Source organism: Dromaius novaehollandiae, chromosome Z (assembly GCF_036370855.1).
Source record: "Dromaius novaehollandiae isolate bDroNov1 chromosome Z, bDroNov1.hap1, whole genome shotgun sequence".
NCBI lineage: Eukaryota > Metazoa > Chordata > Aves > Casuariiformes > Dromaiidae > Dromaius > Dromaius novaehollandiae.
In genome coordinates this window covers 49,564,027-49,586,304 of record NC_088132.1, presented here as the reverse complement: position 1 = coordinate 49,586,304, position 22,278 = coordinate 49,564,027, and the positions used below count along the sequence as shown (strand labels likewise).

Below are 22,278 nucleotides of genomic sequence, written 5' to 3'. Positions count from 1 at the left end.
AGGAGAAAAAAGCGGAACTCTGATTTTCAAAAGGTATGATTAGAAACCCCAAATAAAGAAAAGAATGAATCAAAGCAACCACTAAACAAATATTAACATAAATTATAACCAATACTTATTTATTTTGAAAGGCAACCATTTATTTTACCTGTATCCAAGATAAAAAAAAAATAAAATGATAAATTCAACATTTTATAAGACAAATGAAAGTTAACTCTCATTCATTTTAAACAACAGTGACAAAGATGTTTAAATCAAATAGATAAAACAGACTATAGCCTTATCCAGGCACCAGAAATAATGTAATAAAACAGGTTGCATAATAAATTTGTAACCAAAATAATTTCAGAGACTAGCAAAAGTTTCTCTTGAAATATCAAGGCAAATCTACAAGCTTAAAAAAAGCAAATACATAAAATAGTTACACTGAGTTAGTGTCTTCAGAATTAAGTTAGAAATTAGGCACCCTCAGCTAGGACCTTTACAATGGAATGCGCTCTCAATTTAGTTATGGACAGTAAACATAATCATATTTTATTAAGTATAGAAAGTAAAAGCATAAAATGATCTAGGAAGATTAGGATCCTCTGACCAAACAACTTTCTGCAATGCTTAAAAATAACCTCTCTTTCTAATATTCTAAATATAATACTTGAAAAAAAGGAAAAGCTTCCATAACATAAATACACCGTATAAAATATTGATAATGAAATTGTGACACCTCAGAATATGTGCCTCAAGTTACATTACTTCTTTAATACACAGGTTCTTTAACTGATTTTTCTGAACAGCTAAAAGTTATATTGTTGAAAGAGGATATTAAATATTTTAATAATGTAGTTCACTCATTATCACCAGGACAGTACAGATGGCTTTATATATACATGGAATGTCATTGCACAGGCACACTAGCTGTATTACCTCTGGGATGTGCTTTCTCATTTATTTCACATTTTTCCCATATAAATCTGATAATAAAGTCACTACTTTGGTGGCCAGGAAGATACATATATATTTTCTCAACTTCCTTCCATCCAGTGAAAATATGTCAGTACTAAATAGTACTGGAATAGCTTCTGCTATTTATTCGAGACAAAACTGTCTAAATAGCATCCATAAAATCTTAATTCCACTTCAGAAAAGAGTATTCAGTCAGTGACTGAAATGGTAACAGCATTTTCTTTACATACTTCTGTGCAGAGAGTACTTGTCAGGAAAGTCATCTTCCAAAACTCATAATTCACAGCCTAATTTAAATTCTGAGTACTGCCCTTGAATGAGGGGATCAAAAAGCTCAAAAACTCTCATCACCTTCCCTAATAGTGAGTCCTTAATGAAGCATAAATTTCCTAAGAAATAGAGTAGATCCCTTCCTAAGTGATTGTGCAGTCCTTCCCTCTCTGGTCTTCCCCTTTCTCCTGCCCTTTCTCTCCACCCATGCCTACCTTATAAAACCACTGACAAATTTCATTGAAATTTGATTGTGAGGTAGAGATACCACAAACACAGGATGTTCTAAGCTTTAGAAAAATTTAAATTACTATTTCTAGCAGGGAAAAGGATGCTGTCTCAATTCAACGGTTATTCATTCTGTTTGGCATTTAAATTGGTCAATCAGTGCACACACAACTGACTTGGTCACAGCATTTATTACCTCTTGCTCAGGGGCTATATCAGAGGCACTAGAGAAGGAGATAACAGTATTGCTGACAAGAAGTGGAGGTGAGGGCTGTGGAAAGGAAACAGGATGTTTTGTGTAGTAAGTGGTAAAATCATAAAGAATATATTATTGTGATGGAGATGATGAAGGTAAGAGGTCATAAATCCATAGCACATCGGTCTTCAATTAGGTCACACTCATATGATAATGAATTCCTCTTAAATATACAAATATTTTTTCAGAAAACACAAAAACAAATCTCTCAAACACAGCTTCTTATGAAAGTGGAAAGTGAAAATCTCTCAGGAAACAACTTTTGGAGAGGAGGAGGAGGAGAAGGGGTTAGGAGAGGATCGACACTGGTGTGGGAGTGCTTCAGGTTCAAAATTAGAAAGGGAATGACAGCACAGCTGGTAGCATATGTCTCATATGTAGCTTGTCATTATATGCAGTGACACAGAAAGAGAAATTAAGCTTTTGCCTCTAATCATGCAGTAATCTCTGAAAAAAATCAACTATGATCAAGATGCATATTTTCAATGAGTTATTTATATATCAAACCTTTTTTTTCAACCAGCAATCATAAACAGAAAGACTCAAATTCTTTTTCTCCCCTTTAATTATAATCTCTGAAAACTGCACCTGTGATGAACTACATTATTGTCAAGAGCTACGTATTCTTTCATTAAAGCAAAAAACCTTGAAGATAATTCAAATATCAAACATAATGAATATTCTGGCAAAAAATATACAGTGCACTGCTTTCACCGTGACCTTTCTTATAGATGCTTAAAGTGCAAAGATTAGGGAAATTTGAAATGAATTTCAAAAAATCCTTCTATGTTGTTTCACCAGAATATTAATTAGATATTTATTCAGACATTATTTTCAAAATGTCGTAACAGTATTTGACTGATATTGATTATCTGGTCCTTCTCTTACAACAATCAACTTTAATACTCACTTAAGTAAGGAAGAGCAGGATGATGGTATGCAAGATAACCAGTGTAATGGATGATTGAAGATTTCTTTTGAAAAGTCTTGAGAAAGAGGTTCACCAGAATTGTTCAGAAATGTCCTGAAAAAACAAATAACTGAATTAAATAAAAGACTAAAAATTCCTTAAGAACACTAGTATTAAATGTATGTAAGTAAAGGTATTGATCAAATGTATTAAAAATGTCAGTTCATATCTTACTTTCACTTTTTTGCAGCTTAGTTTCTAGCACTGTCAATGAACAGTTAAAGCACAGTTTTCTTCATTTTTTTGTTCTTATATAGCATGTTTCCAAACTATGACCAACAATGTATTGAATAAGTAACTCTTTAAACACTCATTTCTGCTCTCCTTTTCTTTCTACGTAATACAGGCATCACGTTATCAATACTTTGACCATAATCAAAAGTAAAATATCTTTTGAAGTGATAATAGTTTATCTTTTACAAAAGACATGCAAGGAGACACAGACTTTGGATTAAATTGGGCAAAAAAATCTGAACGAGATTTTCCTCCTTCCCTGGATTGTGAGGAACAGAATTAGTGGTTGAAATGTCTGCAGTTTTCAAACATAAGGACTGGTGAAGAATCAGATAAGCTAGTTTAAAGCCACTCCTCCATTACCTCTCTTTTCTGAAGGATGCAAGAGGCAAAAATCAGGTCATGTCCAAACAAATAATAATAAAAATTATTGCTTCAATTAATTAATTACATTATATTTACATACATAAATGATTATATAATTTACTTAATGCATCTAATTATTGTTTAACAATAACGAATAATAAATGCATTAATATTTGTTACAATGCTGTAGCAATCATTAGGATGTAATAACATGATAAAAACAGATGTCCCCTAGCCTCTCCTCTTTTCACTCTCGTTTACACCAAGTACAATTCCAGCAGAACTCATATAGTCCCTTATGTCCATCTTCAGTTGACTATAATTAATTAGCATCGCTTTTGAAGGTTATTTTTCAACTTATTTGGTCATGAATTTTTCATCTTAACAACTTCACTCCCCCAAAGTTTGTTTCTTTATCCATCATGGTTGTGACTTTAAGATATATAAAGAAAGTAAATACCTTTAAAAATCCCATTTTCATAGAACCCATTTATAGTATATTTGCTTCCTTTCTGGAGCAGTTCATTAAAGCCCAATTGTGACTACGTATTCTTTCTACTACAGTAAGAATAGAAGGGCATTTTAAAATACCTCAGGAAGAGAGATGAGAATTTTCCCAGGACAGCAGAATCTTTACGTGACATAGAAAAGCCACTCCCATGATATAGAAACAGTGACAGTAGATCGATACACTTAAAACAGGAGATAGAATGGAAACTAACTGAAACACAGCCTTCAAGATTTCCTCACCTAAAATGGAAAATCTCCTGTTTCTTTATAGGGTGCATTATCACAATGGCGAATGGCAAAACACATTTGTGTTTTGTCATTTAATTATTTAAAATTATCTTTTAAGTGTTTTTCACAATTATACATACATAATTTACAAGTGCAGCTACATGTCTATAAGGTCAGTCTGCCTATAAGATCCCAAATGAAAGAAGAAAGAAAATAACACCCTCTTCAACAAGAAAGAGGTGCATGTAAGCTTCAACTTGAACTTCTCAAAAGATAGGGTGAGTCACCTGAAATTAATTCTATTAAGTAAATTGAGTAGTAAAATCTACAATTTTTTACCATTTACTTTAATATGATGTTAAGTAAGCAATTTTTGAGCAGAAAAATTAGCACGTAGTGAATTTGTGCTCTTCGTGAATTTATGAAAAATACAGAATTAAAAATAAAGGTGAGATTATGTGGATTATGTAGATAAAAGGAGTATTTAAACTGGAAAATAATTATTTTAAAGACAGTTGTTTCAACAGATTGAGAAGATTCAAGAAGAAATCATATTGTCTCTCATCCTCTGAAATATTTTTCTTAAAATAGCAAAGGAGAGGTGCAACTTCCTGCAAGAATACACACTAGTAAGAAAGGAGACTTATTTACATTCATGAAATTATACATCCTAAATGGAAAGGACTATAGATAGATTTGGGCAGTAATCTAATAATAAAAGATGACATCTTGTCTACCGATAGTGTATGAACTGTTTCAGAGATTTCTGGGCTAGAACAGTTTCTTAGCAGTCTCTCAATGACAAGGACAAGGCAGACTTGGACTCCGAGGCTTAGGACACCCCCTCTATGCAAATCTTGAAAATGACATGTAGATAATGTGATAGCATTAAAGCTTGTTTAAATATAAGAACAAATGAAAACATTATAAAAAAACGAAGCGTCTAATGATAATACAAAATCCTTGCAGCCAGCAGCTCTTAGTGTCCTCTGCTGGCTATTTAACTCTTGCCAGGAAATAAAGAAAAACCCAACTCTGTGCCAGACAGTTTAATTCAACTACTCTTCTGACAGAAGTATAATAATAGCTAGTAGAAAATTTGTTTTGACTACAGGATATGTTAAAGCAGCTGCCTATAGTCTCAAAGCAGCAGATAGCATCTGTGAAAGTATTTAATACCACAGCAAGATTCCAAGTTACAGTAGTTTTATTCTTCTGTAGAGTATGACAAGGTGAGAATTGATCTTGTAAGCCTCAGTGCAGGTGTGAAATAATGAGATGCCAACAAGATGCATCCTAATGGTATTTCCTTGTAGACTTTGGAGGATTCAGCTCTATGTAGGGAAGTAACATGACTAATAAGGAACTTCATGAGTTATAACTCATATATATCAAAAGAAATATTTTGAATTTTTAAAATTGAATGACAGCTATTTTTACCTAAAGTGGACAACCAACAGAACAGAAAACTGAAATCTCTAAATTCTTCTCTCAGTATTTGTCATTGACCTAATCTGTTGGTTTTGAGAAAGTAAGATACTCCATAATACAAAATCATATAAAGCAAGGCAGCTACATCTTTTTATGAGCTTCACTGACAGAAAGACTGTCATCTCTTACTCAGCACAAAGGACTAAAGCATAAAGACAACGCACAAACAGAATAAATCTCCTTGAACAACCCTCAACACGGTGCAGAAGAGAGTCTCTAAAGTCTTAAATGAGGCCATTGTACTGCACATTGCCAGCCTGCTTTACTTAATAATTTCATTCTGCAAGAAAAATAATGAACAGTGTTTGATTCGCCTACGAAAACCATATGCAGCATTGGAGCTGTTAGACCTACTGCCCAAAACCCAGATACATAAACCAACTGACAACATGCAAGGTAGTAAATAAGACTGTACGATGACCCAAAACTCTGCGGAAAGAAAGCCTTTTTTCAGAGATTCGGGCCAGCAGCAAGAACAGAGTGATGCCTGGTAGCTTTGGGGAGCACACTCTGGAGACCACTGTTGTTCAACAGCTTTGGACAAATGCAGACAGACAGAACGCACACTTAGCATATTTGCAGATGACAATAAACTGGAGGGGGTACGAGGGGGGAGAGGCTAGTTAACACAACACATAGTAGAGCTTCAAACAAAAGATGGCTGGGCCAGTAAAAAACTCATGAGGTTCACTGAAGCAAAACACAAAATTTTGCTCCAGCATCAGAATAATGATAGCCTAGGCTGGGAACTGATTGAGTACCAGCCCTGCAGAAAGGAACCTGGGTCTTATGGTGGACACTATGCTGAATATGAGGCAACAGTGTGTTCTCATTACAAATACAAACCAAATACTGGGATGCATTAGGAGCTGTATGACAAGTAAACTAAAGATGCTAATTCTCTTCACCTACTTTGCACCTGTTAAGCCTCACCTGGAATATTTTGTGCAGGTGTTGGGCCCCCAGCTCTAGAGATGTCAAGAAACTGCAAAGGGTTCAGCAGAGAGCTACCACTATGGCTTGAGCCTAGACCACATGATCTGTGACAAGTGGTTGAGGGAGCCTAGAGAATCATCTAATGGCAGCCTACAGCTACTTAAAGGGTAATTACGAAGACAAGAGAGCCAAACTTTTCTCAGTGGTGGCAGATGTGATATAACAAGAGGCAACAGCCACAGATAGCAGCTTCAAGGGTTCAAATTGGATATTGGGAAAAACTTTTTACTAAGATAGTGCAGCAGTTGAACATGTTGCCCAGAAAGGTTGTAGAATCTCCTTTCCTGGAGGTTTGCAAGAGTCAGCTACACAAAATCATGGCTGACATAATGCACTGTTGGTGATTGTCCTGCTCTGAGCAGGAGGTTGGACTAGGTGACATCCAGTAGCTCTTTCCAACCAACACTTCTCTTATGCTAAAGTTATGTCAGGCAGGCCAAAGAAGGATGGAGGAAGATGAAGTATAAAAAAAGAGTGAGCATTAAAAAATGATAACCAAGATTCAAAGGTGAATTTAAGACCAGATCTAAGTAGAAACATTGTAAGAAAAGAAACTAAAGGATAATAGAATGGACAAGGTTTGGTCCCAAAATTAGGAAGGAGGAGAAAGTTTATCCCAAATCAGTTTATTTGAAGGTAAGTAGATTATTAATTTTTCAGAACTCTTACTATTTCATTGCATTTGAGGAATATAATAAAGAATCTTAAATAACTTTAATCCCATAGAAGTAACAGTTAATACAGCAACTCTAGTAAGTTGGAAGTGAGCCAATACTATTATTAGAAAACTCCTGGAAAACAATGTTGTCATCACTGCTTTTATGATTACACTAAACCTTCTTGAGCAGTCTAAGGATTAATTTAAATCTAGCCCCTGCAGGGAAATGTTTTAGTACTAAAAGACAGTGCAATAAATTTAATAGAAAAATCTTTAATTCACTTACAGTTAATTTTACCAAAGTTTTTGAAGACATAGAGCTGATTTAACAGGTGGAAATTATGATTATACAGCTGTGATTATAAAAGAGAACTGCTGAAGGATTAATATTTCTTTAAAATCATGCATAATCTCTAATTTTGTTATTGATAGACTAGATTCTTCATGTGACGAGCTAGGCACATCTCAGTAACTAATGAACGTAGGAATTCAACATAAAACTCAGCATATGAAAGTGTTACCAAGTGGATGTAGTCATTCAAGAACTGAATTTGACAAACACTTCTTTTCTTTGTAATCTGGACTATAATTAGTGGGTTAGGTTACCTGACAAATATTGCTGTAATGAAATACACAGTATAGAAGAATTGTTTTGATCTGGCGTCTCATGGGGCTTTGAAAACAGAAGTGCTGAATACACAGTTCATAAAAAGTCTCTCTTTTAATTTACACAAAAACATGCATAATCTCTAAGAATGCTTTTCAGTATTAATTTTATTTCTGTAAATATATGACAAAATATGACATTTTTTATTTTCACCTTCACCAAAATCTGGCAGCTTTGTTTGTGATTTGCAAAGGACTTTGTAGTAAATTATATGAGCTGCTGCATCCTGTGCATGTTAAATTTTTGATTTCTAGAAAACCAAATTACTATACTGAAATGTATATGCCTAAATATGAAATCTATATGACCAAGTAGTTAATTAGTAACATTTTATATAAAATAAAAAATACATTGTCTCACTGTTCATTGGCACTTTGTGCTGGAACTCAGTGAATTTTCAAGTTAGTGCACATTTTTATCACTCTAGGTATAGGAAAAACTGTAAACAACCTGGATTAGTGGAGAAGGTAGAATGGCTAAGAAGAACAGATCATGCTACATATGAATTTTAGGCCATCATTCTAAGGGTTTTCATAAATATAGGGTGACATGATAAAACTGAATAGCAGAAGCAATTATGGATACCACAATGTAGTGGTACGACATTGCTGCCTCCATTACTTTTGCCATGGCAGGACTACCTAATCTGTTCATGAATCACCTCCTTAATTGCTATGGTTTTCAACCTTGTATTGAGCTCGAGTCACACAAGACCAGCTATCCAATTACAAGCCACTTTTGCATGTTCTTCAGAGCCCTTTAACATTGAAATGAGCCCACATATGATAAAAATATTTTGGTTAAAGAAGCTTAAATATAGGAGGTCTCCATCCTCCTCTTTGTACCAGTGTTATTTAAAATATTCTTATTTAGAATAATCAAATAAAGGCCAGGCTAACAAGATTTGGCTTTTTGATTTTTTTTTTTTTTAAATTTGTGATCTTGCTTTGTATTGTCTTTTATGGAAAAACTTACAGCTGAGTTTTTAGCACCAAAGACAATAGCAAGACTCAGACCTAACTTCAGTGCAAGTAACATTCCTTTTTTGCTTGCAGCTGTGACTTCTGAAGACGCACTTTTATGAAATTGGGCATTCTATATTCTTTCACTTTAAAAATATGTTTAAGATTTACTGAGGCATATCAATTTCCTATTGATCACATAACCTGATAATCATTTCAGTGAGTTATCTTTTAAATTCCAGCATTTTTTTAATTATTATGGGATGTCAGCAGAACATTCTAAACTACCTTGAAGCTGCAGGTAGATAAATCTGGGGCAGCAAGTCTGAGAATACTTTACCAAAGGTTTTGGTACCATAGTACGTAAACATTTCATACATCAGATAAGAACACATACCTAATAAAACATGCTTTAAATGAACAGCAAGTTGTAAATCTGGGACAGTAATTATTAATGAAATTCTACTGTTTTTGTTACAGAGGAAATCCTCAGTAGACCTAACTGGACTTGAGGTAAGATTACAAAGATGAGTTCAAGACCCAGATCAAGAAATACTCAAAGGTTATCAAAATGCATCCACACCACACACTGCATTTTTATTTCAAAGCAGTTATTCAACTTGTAGATCTACTCCTGTAAGCTCAAAACCAATTTTATCCCAAAATGAATGTTCGATTCATACTCACTCATACAAATTCTTCAGTGGTGAAGTTAAAATAACTAGCACAGAGAGCAGAGTGTTGCAGTGGCTATGCATTTTATAGATGTTGAGATCTCTGTCTTTATGTGGATTCAGAAATTCCTGTACTGAACTGCAAACTGACCAGAGCATATTTTCAGTGGACATCAAAATGGCTGCAATATCAAATCTGCAGGAAAGAAAGAGTGAAAATAATATTACTTATGATATAAGGGTAGTGGTAAATTTTGGTTAAACAGAGCTTTCTTCTGACAACGTAAAATACCTAGTTTATAACATGGACTTCGAATTTCATCTTCCATGAGTGGGTACTGCATGAATTCTGAACCCATCATACAGAGAAAAAGCAGCTCTTCAACAAAAGACTTGTTAAATATGGTAATTCCTCTTCAAAAGGACAATGCCACTAGACAGTAACAATTTACCTTCCAAATTACAACTAAACCAAACTAAATTTAGTTTTCTTTATGATAAAATATAATTATAGCATACATACTATTTTCAGGTCCTACTGCAGAAAAGTAATGACAAATGAATTCTTCAGCTTGCAAAATTTTACAGGCATTCAAATAACTGCTGAGGAAGATAATATGATCAGAGGATATGACTACTGAGCCAGTAGTCAGATAACCTCTTGATATTGGCTTATGGGCTATTGGCTTGAATAATATCCAAAAAACAAACTACAACAACAGAATCTCATGAGTACATTAACATACATACAATAGGTAGAAAACAGAGCTAACACAAAATACCTAGTTTTCCAGAGCTACAACAGGCATGAATTAGGACTTAAAAAAGCACCTAGGTGTCTAGCTTCCAAAGGGTGCCTATGTCACCATCTGCAATTTTAAGGAGCTTATTTTGGAAAATCTAGGCAAACGCACACAGACAGACTTCTAATCCAATATTATACATCTCTAATACTTCAAGAACCAGAGAGAAAAAGACACCCTTAAAGAAAAGAAATCCTTCAAGTACAGTATTATAAAAAAGTAACCCTTTGTGATGAAAATATTGAACAATAAACAAAAAATGTTTTTTCATTCTTTGAGCTGTGCATGACTGGATAACTCAGTTCACTTAGTAACAAATTCAAGAACTACCATATTGAATAATAAAAAAAAACCCCTTATCTACAAAAAGATAACAAAAATTCTTTCTTGTTCAATAGTTTGAAGCAGATTCACATAGAATTGACTAATGCTACATTCAAGAAATATCATATCAGGGCATATTCTTCATATTTCAGAGGAATTTTCAGAAAACTTCCAGGAAAGACTCTTTCATATCAGTGAAAAGTAACTATAGCATTCTGTAATCAGATAGGATTTAGCATATGAACATGCAGAAATACTACTCAGGAAACAATCTTATTTGTACCTAAAGATATAGAAGGACCTAAACACTGAGAATTAGTGTAGGATTAAAGCATAGAAACAGATACTTTGACACCAAGAAGAAAACTTTGGGTTTTATTCTCACCTATTCAGAGATTGTGAACTTGGACAAATTACTTAACCCCTCTGTGATATTGTCTTCCTCTCCATGATATAAAACTCATGAAGGTAGCACATAACTCTTAGCTCTTTAATCATACAGTACTTCTCTTCTGGATACATTCAACCTCTTACAGATGACAGGCTCTCAAGTTTCTCACTCCCATAGCCACCATGGACAATGTCACTTTCAAAAGCTAAGGGGAGGATCCTATTCATTTACTAAAAGAAATATACTAAACAAACAGGATAACACATGCACGAATTTCTTCAGTCAGACAAGACACTGGATAGAAAGAGAAAGAACAGAGGATAAGCTTTCACCTGAAGACACCTGCTTTCGTATTTCCTAAGGAGAGCCTCTTCTCTGGCAAAACATAGGAACCCCAACACAGAGATGCACTCAACTTCAGTTTTCCTAAAACAACAGTGAAAAGGAATATCCTCTTCCTGCTCCCTCCTCCTGAACTCTGGCTTTGTTTTGGCAAAGCTTTGATGTGACTTGGGAACTCCTTAACTTGAAAAGGTGTTTGTCCTATGAAAATGCAAATTCTACTGGAATAGATGGAGTTTTCTTCATGAATCAATGGTGTGATTTCCAATCCCTTTGCTACCACATCTGGACAATTTCACAAAGGAGTTCTTTGATCACTGTCTGGCTTAGTATATGGCCACCAAATATACTTAAATGTACCAAGCAGATTGAACTTAAATTATCCTCAAAATACATAAATTCTGTCTATTCCATCTGCCGTGTTCATGAACATTTAAATTTGAACTAAAGCAGTGTATAACAAAAAATTGAGATCACTCATTTTATCCATAAAAAGTGTCCATGAAATATACAATCATTACCTGATTTGTGGAGTTCTCTTGTAACTGGGACAGGCCTGAGAATATCTGGAGGAGAGCACAGCCAAAGATTTCTCCAGTACTTCTGTAAGAATCTCCTGGGCTAACTTGGGAGGTAGAATAGTCCATAGATCATGCTGAAGAGCACAGCAGAAGTAATGCCACATCTGGACAGAGAACGAACATCTTTCCCCCTAGCAAAACCACCACACATTAAATAATAGAAACACACCTTCCAAAATGTCAGTTTAGTTCCTGTGAGTCTAATTAATTCAATCTGAAAGGAAATAGCTGAAGGGTTTCAGGCACATGATGACCAAAAAATGGTCCTTGACAAGACATGAAACATCTTTATTAACAAAGAAACACATGTTCCATTTCAATTACAAGACTAGAGTTCTGCCACAAAACTAAACCACAAATATGTGACCTCTTATATCCTTAATTAACCTAGTCTCAAAACCATACTGTTTTAGGTCAAATTTAAAAACATATACAGTATTTTTTAGTCACTAGAATAGCCAGATGAATTTAATATATCAGCTTCTTTGTCCTTGACAAAAAATAATTATTTAAATTACTTAAGCATGTGTATTTCCCCAAGTTTGTAACTGCCACACATAACAATGTATGTATAATGGAGATGCAATAACAGCAGAAAAAAATAACAACTGAACAGTTAAGCTAATAATGTAAGTCCAGAATTTTTCAGTAAGATGTTTTTTCATCTGATAATGGCAATTCATTGAAACAAAACATTTTCTGGGAAGGAATCAATATTGGTATTAATATTTAATTAGCTATACAGAGTAGAACCACCTCAATAAGACACAGAGACAAATACAGAACTGTCAAAATCACAGTGGTTAATCCACTAATATAGCTAAGAACTACATATTTTAAGTCGTGTTTAAATATTCCACCTAAAACGTGTTCAGGAAATAGTAGTAGGGTAAAACTGAATCACAGAGACTTGAACCTTCACTTCCCAAATTCCAATTGCGTTGAGAAATATTTAAATAATTTATTGATGTTTTAGCATTTTCCGATAGCAAAAACAATAATATGATTTTTAGAACACTGAATAAGTTTGATAGACATTCTTCTGTAAACAAAATAACCTGGCTTCCTTTTAACCACACCACATTAGCAGGTTATTGGAAGTTGTTGTTATTCAGTATTTCTTTGCTGTAATACTTGAAGTGTATTTTATATTAAAAATGGTACATTATGACAAAGTACTGTAGTACCCGACCTGCAACCACTACACTAGTCATTAAATCTGTGACTGATGTATGCATTTTTAATACTCTTATTTAGGGGGGAAAAAAAGCTAATCATCAAGAAATACAAATTTTCCAAGTTTCACTAATACAGAAGAGAAAAATGTAATATAGATAAGTTTTGCTGGAAAATTATATGCCTAACTATCTTTATACATATAACCAAGGACATCTTAGAACTATTTTAAACATATTCCAACTTCTTAAGAGGACAAAACAAATCACTCTGACACTCAGCACAATTAAACACACAGATAAAATAGGATAGTTCCATATTGACCAAAAATGGATTAGGTTATACAAAAAATGGATTAAAATAATTCCCCATTTTTCTTTTCTTAAATAAACTTAAAATATTATTGCGGAGTATACTGAAACACCATCATAAGAAAGTAGAAGTTTGCTTACCTCTGGGAGTCTCTGTGCATAACTCAAAAGATCATACACTTCTGTAAGCATGGGTGTCTTTGATTTATTATCACTGGTGTTGAGATACACTCTGGTAGATCTTATCCAACACCCCCCCACACTCTAGCCTAGAGATATTTTTACTAATGATTCCCTTTCTTTGCAAAAACTTATCTGTTCTTACAGAACAAACATAGCAGGTATAAAACATTAGTTTGCATTCCGTAATGGAAACTAATTCATTTTGGTCATATCTTTAACTGACAAAAAATAAACTAAAAATTTTCCAAAAATATGCAAACTTAACAACCAGAAATATATTTCTAAATGCAATTTCTAATGTAGAATATTTATTTTTTAAGCAACCACATGTTGGCAAGTTTTATTTGTTAACTATGTAGTTATCAATACAAATTATTTCATTTTATTGCTTTATGTAATTTTAAACAGTAAATTGAATAATACCCCTTTTCTAACATTGTGCCACTATTGCAGAAGCAACAGTTTCCATGAAGATTTAAATGGGATTCATTCCCCTTTTCTGGCCTGTTTTTCTATTTGTTGCCATTTCTAGACAATTCTACTGGTAAACATCTGCTATTTTTTCAGGCTTTGTACAATACAAACAGATGTGAGCTTTTATTTAGCTTATATATCAGGAAACAAGCAGCTGGGCTTTATTACATAAGCCACTCAATATTATCTTTGAACAGACAATTCTTTATTCTTTGACTATTAGAAAACATAAGTTCCTAAAACTACAGCAGATGTCTGCTACACTAAAAGCTTGATTTGAAAATGTAATCTGGAGAGCTGGCCCAGTGGCACAGTGGGTGTTCAGTGCACTCTATCAGCGAGATACTGAACCCTGAGAGTTTCACTCCCTGGCAGCTTAGACTCCGAGTGCTTTATGGGAATTGTGTTCACAGAGTTCAGTTCAGATCTTACTTACATTGCCACAAAAATCACTATTTATACCTTGCAAAATCACTACTTAACTTTTATTAATAAATATCAAAAACTCAAGTGTGATTAGAATACCATATTTAGTCTCTAATTCAAAGGAGTCTTTTGGCTTTTCTTTTCCATTTACTGCCATTGGATTAGGTGCATGTCAGAGGGAGGATATAAAAGCAGGCAATGAAATTGGTTATAGAAGTGCAAAAATAAATTAAAATATTATTTCAACAACATAGAAAAGAAATACTACTTTATTTTATAGATTGTAATAACCATTTGCTACCAGTCTTGTTTACCTCAGATGTTACCATTGTACAAATAAATAACTGCATACAGAAAGTGCAGTACTATGTAATCAAACAGACAGTATCCTCCCCCTTCGCCTTTGTCTTTCTTCCAGTCATTTTCTTTTCTTTTCTTAAGTATATCTGAGGTCCCATCAGGTAAGTCAAGTAGTTTTATTAGTCAGTACAGAATTGGTGGGGAATGGAAAGGAAGGCAATCATATATTCTTTCTAACACCATTTGAATGTCCTGTATTACTGGGGAAAAGGAAGGCAATAAGTCCATATGATCCCTAAAATGTAGGGTTGACATTTGGTTTGTTAGTTAGCACACTATACAATAATGGGGATAGAGAAGTTTCTTCCTCTTCCCTTCTCTCCTACTGATGCAAACAAAACCAAAGGTGAGACACAATGGTTTGCTCAGTTTATGGGAGAATAAGGGAATATATTTGTTTTCATTATGAAATTGCACCCAGGATTCACAAATGAAATATTTTTATAGTGGTATGCAATACTTAAAACCAGGGAACAGAGGAGAAAGGGAAGTGAGGTCCTGAGCCAAGCGAGATTCAAGAGCTAGGCTACTCAAGACACAAGCAGAGGCAGAGAGCCAAGAGCAGCTTCCACTTAAACAATATCATGATCTTGCTTTTCTAAGGCAGTGGATCCCACTGACAATGCAGCAAGGGCTGTGAGCCACTGACTTTCTCAAAAGGGAAGAGTGTGTTCCCACTGAGAGATTAGGAGTTCATATCCAGTGCCTCTTACCTGATCTTGCTCCTGATGATAGGCAAGGGGTCCTGGCTCCTGGCTCCAAGCTAATGTTGTGTTCCAAGCTCAGTGGGATCTGCGTGACCTTAACATTCACAGCGGCAAAGCCCTACGGTTCCTGCTGAGCATCGAACTCGGAAGGAGCCACCTCTCACAGCTAGAGGTTTCAGCAGCATGTTGCTTCTGTAACAAGCAGTTCTTAAGCCAACCTCTTCCATTCAAGATGCCTACAAAAGCTCAGTGGAAGCAATGGCTGCTCAGCATCAAACCTCCTGAAGGAATTCTGAGCAGATGATGGCCCATCTTTCACAAAAAAATGCAGTACGATGATGAAAGATTACATACTTCCTACCTCAAGCACTGCAGGTATACAGAGCTGAAATACAAACTTTCTTCAGCCCTTCCTACACGCCTCAGTTCTGATCTGTAATGATAGAATTATTCAGCTAATCCATATTCTTTTTTGTTGAGGCAACTATTTGTGACCATCATGTTTCCTCCATGGTGGATAATTGTCCACCATATAGTTATTGGAATGGGGTCACCAATAAATGGGATACAGGACTAGATAGACTACAGCCAGTGTAAACCAGATCTAATCAGCTGCCAAAATCTACTTTTTTTTTTTTTTTTAACCTTCTTATCAATCCTGATACATAATTTCTATAAAGAAGGAGTGATTATTTTCAAGCTATCTTAGGGCACAATATTTCATTAAACAAATGACAGAAGAACACTATTTTAAGATTTACCTGAAGTCTTTTAATGACTATGTTTTCCTACATCATTTCTAAAAAACCATTTGCCTACAATAACAGATATTTAAAAATAGCAAAATCCCTCCAATCTTTATATAAAAATAATGCTGACCTTATGTTTCTAATTAGTCAGAGAGTTGGCAACCAGTAAAACACATTTTGTAAAAGGGAGGCATAGTAAATTTAACCTCACACCTCATAAAAAGCTTTGTAGTCATCCCAGTGGTGGCTCTCGGCATCCTGTAAAATGCTTGTAGCACAAACTCTGACGCAGTAGTTCGTAACTTGAAACTGGAGAATGTTGATGAATTCCTGATATTGTTGGACAGGCCCTAGGAACAGGGGTCTGTTCAGAGAGAATGATCAAAGAGGCAAAGATTGAAAGGCTGTGCAGTAGGAGGTAACAATCCCCAGTACTGCAAATGGTTTTGATTATTAGGTATCAATCATTCATTTCCTCTTGGTCCTGGAGTCTGAACCCCACATTCACTTTTGAAAAATCTGGTCTTTGTTTCACAAGTTCTTTAAGAATATATATTTGCTTTTCTATAAATTCTCATTTAACCAAGTCATTGAGAAGTAAATTACTCTATCCTTTTTGAGAAAAGAGTGCCTTTTGTCATTCAGTTGTCATTATTTCTGGGACATTCTGTGTTGAAATATAATTGTGTCAGCAGTAAGTGTGAAAAAGAAAACAAACACAGAGTCCAGAGATTACTTTTGGTAGGTATGCATTATAGGCAAACTCTTTCATAACGTACATAAGAATTATTGAGCAAAACTCTGGCTCAGATTCCTCATTCACAAAGATCTGCTCCATTTAGCAGTGGAGCATTTAGGGTGGAGCATGAGTAGCTCAACAGTGTGTATAACCCCTTAGAAATCATAACTTCCTTGAAAATTGTTTTAGTTCAAAGGTTCCCCCAACAGGCCCAGTTTCTACTTTTAAATCACATATGGCCAGAAACACATGGATCAATAAAGAGATTCCTAGTATCTTAGGCCAAAATCTCCTAAAACCAGCTAATGTGATTATATTGCCCTCCAGATCAAATCCTTGCCCAAATATGTCTTAGACCTTACACCACTACTTCATATCTTCCCTACTTTTTACTTTGCATGCAATGAAATATATAACTTTAAATTATATTGGATGAATTTGCTTACATTTCTCAATACAAATGGTGGAAGGAAAAAGTGCTGAAATGTATGTTTATGTTATCCTCTAAGATTGCTACATGCTAAAAACAGGTTTTATGAAAATTCAGCTATTGCAAAGGTCAGAAAAGGAAATTAAAGTTTTAGCCCTCTATTTATATCAGAGCACAGTACATTCAATTCACTGGACAATGCTATTAACTCATTTTAATAAATAAAAAATTATTCATTTGCAAATGAAAGGCAGATCTTAAAAATAATTTCTTGTGGCTACTTTAGATTATCACTAGCTTTGATTCAGGGCTTTCCTAAAATAGTACATGTAGTGCTTATGCTAAAAAATACACCATGCATTTTTGAAAACTATCGCCATACTGTATCACTAAAATGGAATGAAGTCCCACATTATCTCCGTTTGAATCAAACCACTGCATATAAAAGGAACTCACTTTTTGCTGGTTTCTCTCATTAAATTGCTATACATTGTAAAATGCTGGAAGACATGTATCGCTGTGGAAAGAGCAGCATACAAGTTTTGCAGTGGAGCTTTGGAGGGAACATCTTTGCTTTTCTCCTCTAGTCTTGCCAGGACAGCTGTTGCTACTTTGCTGCAGGCCTCTACAAAGTTTGCTCTAATTTCCTGAAGAGAATCATCTTTGCATGCCAGAGCCAATGGAAGCAATGTGTCAAGTTCTTCCATGATGTCAGAACAAAACTGGGGAGAAATAAACGTGGCATGAAGTTATTTGTATTCTGACAGCACTGTTTAATTTATACACACTAGGGTCAGATTCTTGAATAATGAAATTGGCATAAAACAAATATATTGAATCAGCTTTACAAACATTTCACTCTGTTGTACAGGAGAAAAACATTTATCTACAGAAACTGAATTATTACTTCATTCCTTCTTGCTTTAAAGCTACATTATATATAGTGAGAAAAAAATTAAAACCACCTTAGGTTAGCAATGCCTTCATTTTGTTTATGACTTCATTAGACGTACATTCAAAGCATAAGGTTATTGCTTTGTAAACAGAGATAACTTTCTAAACTAATTTCTTTTGAAAAAACATAAATACATTATTAATATTGAATTTGAAAAGGAACTTCTCATGTCTTGAGTGCATATATTGACCTCCCTAAAATTATCTTCCAAAAATGTATGTGTTATTTTAAGCAAACACTTATTAACAGCTTCCCAAATTTGCTAGAACAGTTGCAAAGCCTACTAAATTCAAAAAGGTTCATACACTTATTCTGTTAGACAAACAATTTAATTAATCAACACAAATGACCTTTTGGCCAAATCAAAGAACTCTAATTTGGCCATACTATTAGTTATGCTGATTAGTTAAATGGCATGTCTAAGGAAATAAATACAGGAAATCCCTTTATAGTAATGCTTCAAAGCTTTCAAGCATTTTCCCATCAGACCACTTGGTAACAAAGCAGATACTAATCAGAATGTTTTAGAACTTTTTGGATGAAAAAAATAATGCCAGCAAAGTTGAAAAGTTAATTCTTTTAAGTATAGACTATGGGCTATTGTATAAAGCTCTGTTCAGCATCATATTGTAATGCCTCTCACTTTCTTCTTAATTCCATTTATACAAGATATAGAATATTAATGGTACTGTAACTACTTCAAAGCATAGATGGCAAAACAGCCTTGGCATTCTGTCTCCCCTCAAACTTCAGATCTTTTGATACCTGCCTTAGCAATTCGTTTTGGTTGCTCCTCTTGTTGGACTGCTCCCCAGGACTCCCTCATTTGCTGGTTGTTTACAAGACTCATTGCATAGCCTGCAGCTGAAGACTGCTCTTTCTGCTCATGTTGAAGAATTTTAGTTGAAATATCCTCAATTGCTATTGTTATACAGTGAGCCACAGAAGAAGACAGGTCTTTAAATGCATTTCTCCAGCCAAAATCCAGTAAAATAGGCTGAAACACATATTTTTATTAAATCAATCCAAATTAGAGTGTTTTTGTTGACATTGTTCTAAACTTATATGAATATCTATGAACAAATTAATTAAAAGGACACCATCATCTTTTGAAATTCATATGAATAACAAAATACAGCTCACAAGCCTTGAAATTATGTTAAAAGGAATATATACTTAACAAAAATGAACATGCTTAATGATATTAATTTGTCATCAAACTGATAAAAAATGAATTTATAAAAAGCCTGTTTAAATAAAACTGTTTTTATATAAGCAATGCTTTACCTTTACACTTTTTACCATATTTAATGCAATCTATTTAACAAAGTCAAATCTATTTATAACCATTTCAATAGTTTAATAAGTAATCCAAGTACAGATACCTCATAATAATTCTGCATTTTCACTGCAAGTTAACAACTGAAAGCTACTAACCACAAATATTAATAGTAAAACATTTACAGAAGCCATTTTTAACACAGCCACACTGTATTTCACTTCTTTACTGCTGGATTTACAGAGATTATAATGCTTAAATAGAGATGTCTAGCTTTTAGCCAATGATGGATTTTACTACAGTTTACATCAGGAGTTGCCGGCCTTCTATAAACAGTGACTTCTGAGGTTATTTGAAGCATAACAGCGGCACAGAAGACGACACGGTAGGAAATGGTTACTTTTCCACTGATTTTGCTAAGCGTAGCTCATATGACATAAAGCAGACCTAAAGCTTACCAGTAGTGGCCAGTTGAGAACTGCACCACCACAAGAGAAGTATTTTAATGACGTAAGATGTACTCTAAAAATCCCTACCACTGAGGGCACAGTAGGAGAAAAGAAGCATTTCTAATAAGCTGCAGCTGCAATCCTAAATTGGAAGACAATGAAAGGGGCTATAAAGTGGAGCTCTCCTAGCTCACTCTAATCTAGAAAATGCCTCCTCCTCTCCTCACTCCTAATACCCAACTCCAGTGAGCACACAGGCAGCCCACCCACTCCCCCCCCCCCCTTTTTTTTTAATATATTGGGTCAAGTGAGGCTCAATCATCTCAAAATGTTGTTCCTTGTACTATATCAACTATAACAACGTTAGCCTCACAAACTGATTCCAAGGACATTTTTAAAAAGTCGTTTCAGCCTTAAAATTGAGCTGTTAGTGAATTACATTCCACTGCTGTACAAGATCAGATATTTTAGAGCACTTCAGTGCCATACACTCATTTGGGTAGTAAACAGCAGCCAGACTAAATCTTAATCTTTTACATACATTCTACAAAGCATAGTGCTTACCACACAGTGACTTGTTGCATCAAAGAAACTGGAGATCATGTGAGCACATATCCCTACAGAAAGCATCTTTATGATCAAATACTAAGAATTCAGTAGATTTTCTAAGACATTACTGCATTTGAGAATACATGAAATACTGAAAAAAAGCTACCCTATTTTTGCATTCTTTTACTATTTCTTTTAAAATGTAATATCTATATGTCTGATGTTAAATCTGTTCTGTTATTAAATGTTAAAAAAATAACCACTTCATGAATGCTGTAAGATTTTATTCTGCTTTAACTGAGACTTTGGACTCAAAATTAGCTGCAGTGGCTAAATAATGGAACTCTGGCAATCGGTGTTTATAACGAGTATGGTGACAGACTATATTGGAGACACAGACAAAAGAAAATCCCCTACAAAGTGCAAGACACTTTTCATACTCACCTCTTTTACCTGAAGTAACTGCTCAGGAAGCACACTGGTTTCATTTGCTCTAGTTTCTCCTATTAAAAGCTCCCCACTAGCTTTCTTCAGAACTCCTGCACAGTATGATAAAGGGGATCAAAGTTAAGATTAATTCTGTAGAGAAGTCTGCAGCCTACAACACCTTCTGATATATCAATATGTAGCATAAAAAACCCCCTCAACAAGACGTAGTGGAATACTAATGTTATGATAAAGTCAAATTCAGGTTATACACAGCTCCTTTTATATAACATGATGAAATCCACATCCCATTGTATTCCTGTTTTATACATACACACATATAATGCACGAAATATAGCTTCTTTTGTCATTAATTCATTTTTATACTGATTGTGCAGTCACCTCTTTCTACGGAGAACAGATAACATTAGAACAGCTGTGTAGAAATTAATTTCTATTCTTTGTTCAATAAATTATATGAATTGCACAGTACTGTATTTTTGTAGTTTTTACTTATTTGGAAATGCCAACATGATAAGAATAAAAAGACAGTTAATTAGTACAGTTATTATAAGCAAAATAATGGCCTCAGGAACCGTAACAGGTGAAGATCCTTGAGAAGCCCTCATACAAAGGCTCACTCATAAATCTTGAGGTAATGGGAGTATTGCTGTGGTTTCAACAGGGATAAACCAATATCTAGGGTAGATGTCACTATCATCAGTGTTTCATAACGACCATGAGAATAAAATCAAACAAAACTGTATTTTTAAAATCCATCTCTTAGCATAAAGCTGGCAAACACCACAAGTATAAATATTCTTGATATATCTGATGTGAAATTAAAAAAATCCGAAATGATTGGGTGCTAAAGATTATCTTTTAAACATAAACTAATAGGTCTTCAGTCACCTGAACTACTTAAGCTTAAAGAGCTTTCTATTTCTATGAGATGTGCAATATTTGTACATGCATAGGATTTCATTTATATAAAGTTGATTTTACCTTTCTCCTAAATAATGCATCCTCTGAAAAAGAACATTCTGCTTTTCAGACACCTATATACCATTCTAAAGCTTGAACTTTTTTTTCCCCCCCAAGTACTGTTGTCATTTGCATTTTCAAAGGTGGTCAGGGAAAAACAGACTTGAGCT

At 34.4% G+C, this 22,278-nt stretch overlaps 1 protein-coding gene across 2 annotated transcripts in view; it reads right to left on the bottom strand.

Annotated features, from left to right (window-relative positions):
- The window catches only part of LOC135323427 (uncharacterized protein KIAA0825-like), a 253,838-nt gene that overhangs the window by 149,790 nt on the left and 81,770 nt on the right, over window positions 1-22,278 (bottom strand). For both annotated transcript variants that reach the window (XM_064501466.1, XM_064501467.1), the window contains 7 exons: window positions 21,143-21,237; window positions 19,191-19,418; window positions 17,923-18,188; window positions 16,511-16,661; window positions 11,852-12,042; window positions 9,484-9,666; window positions 2,625-2,738 (listed from right to left, as the gene is read on the bottom strand). In XM_064501466.1, coding sequence (XP_064357536.1) covers window positions 2,625-2,738; window positions 9,484-9,666; window positions 11,852-12,042; window positions 16,511-16,661; window positions 17,923-18,188; window positions 19,191-19,418; window positions 21,143-21,237 — 1,228 coding nt within the window. The remainder of the gene's footprint in view (window positions 1-2,624; window positions 2,739-9,483; window positions 9,667-11,851; window positions 12,043-16,510; window positions 16,662-17,922; window positions 18,189-19,190; window positions 19,419-21,142; window positions 21,238-22,278) is intronic.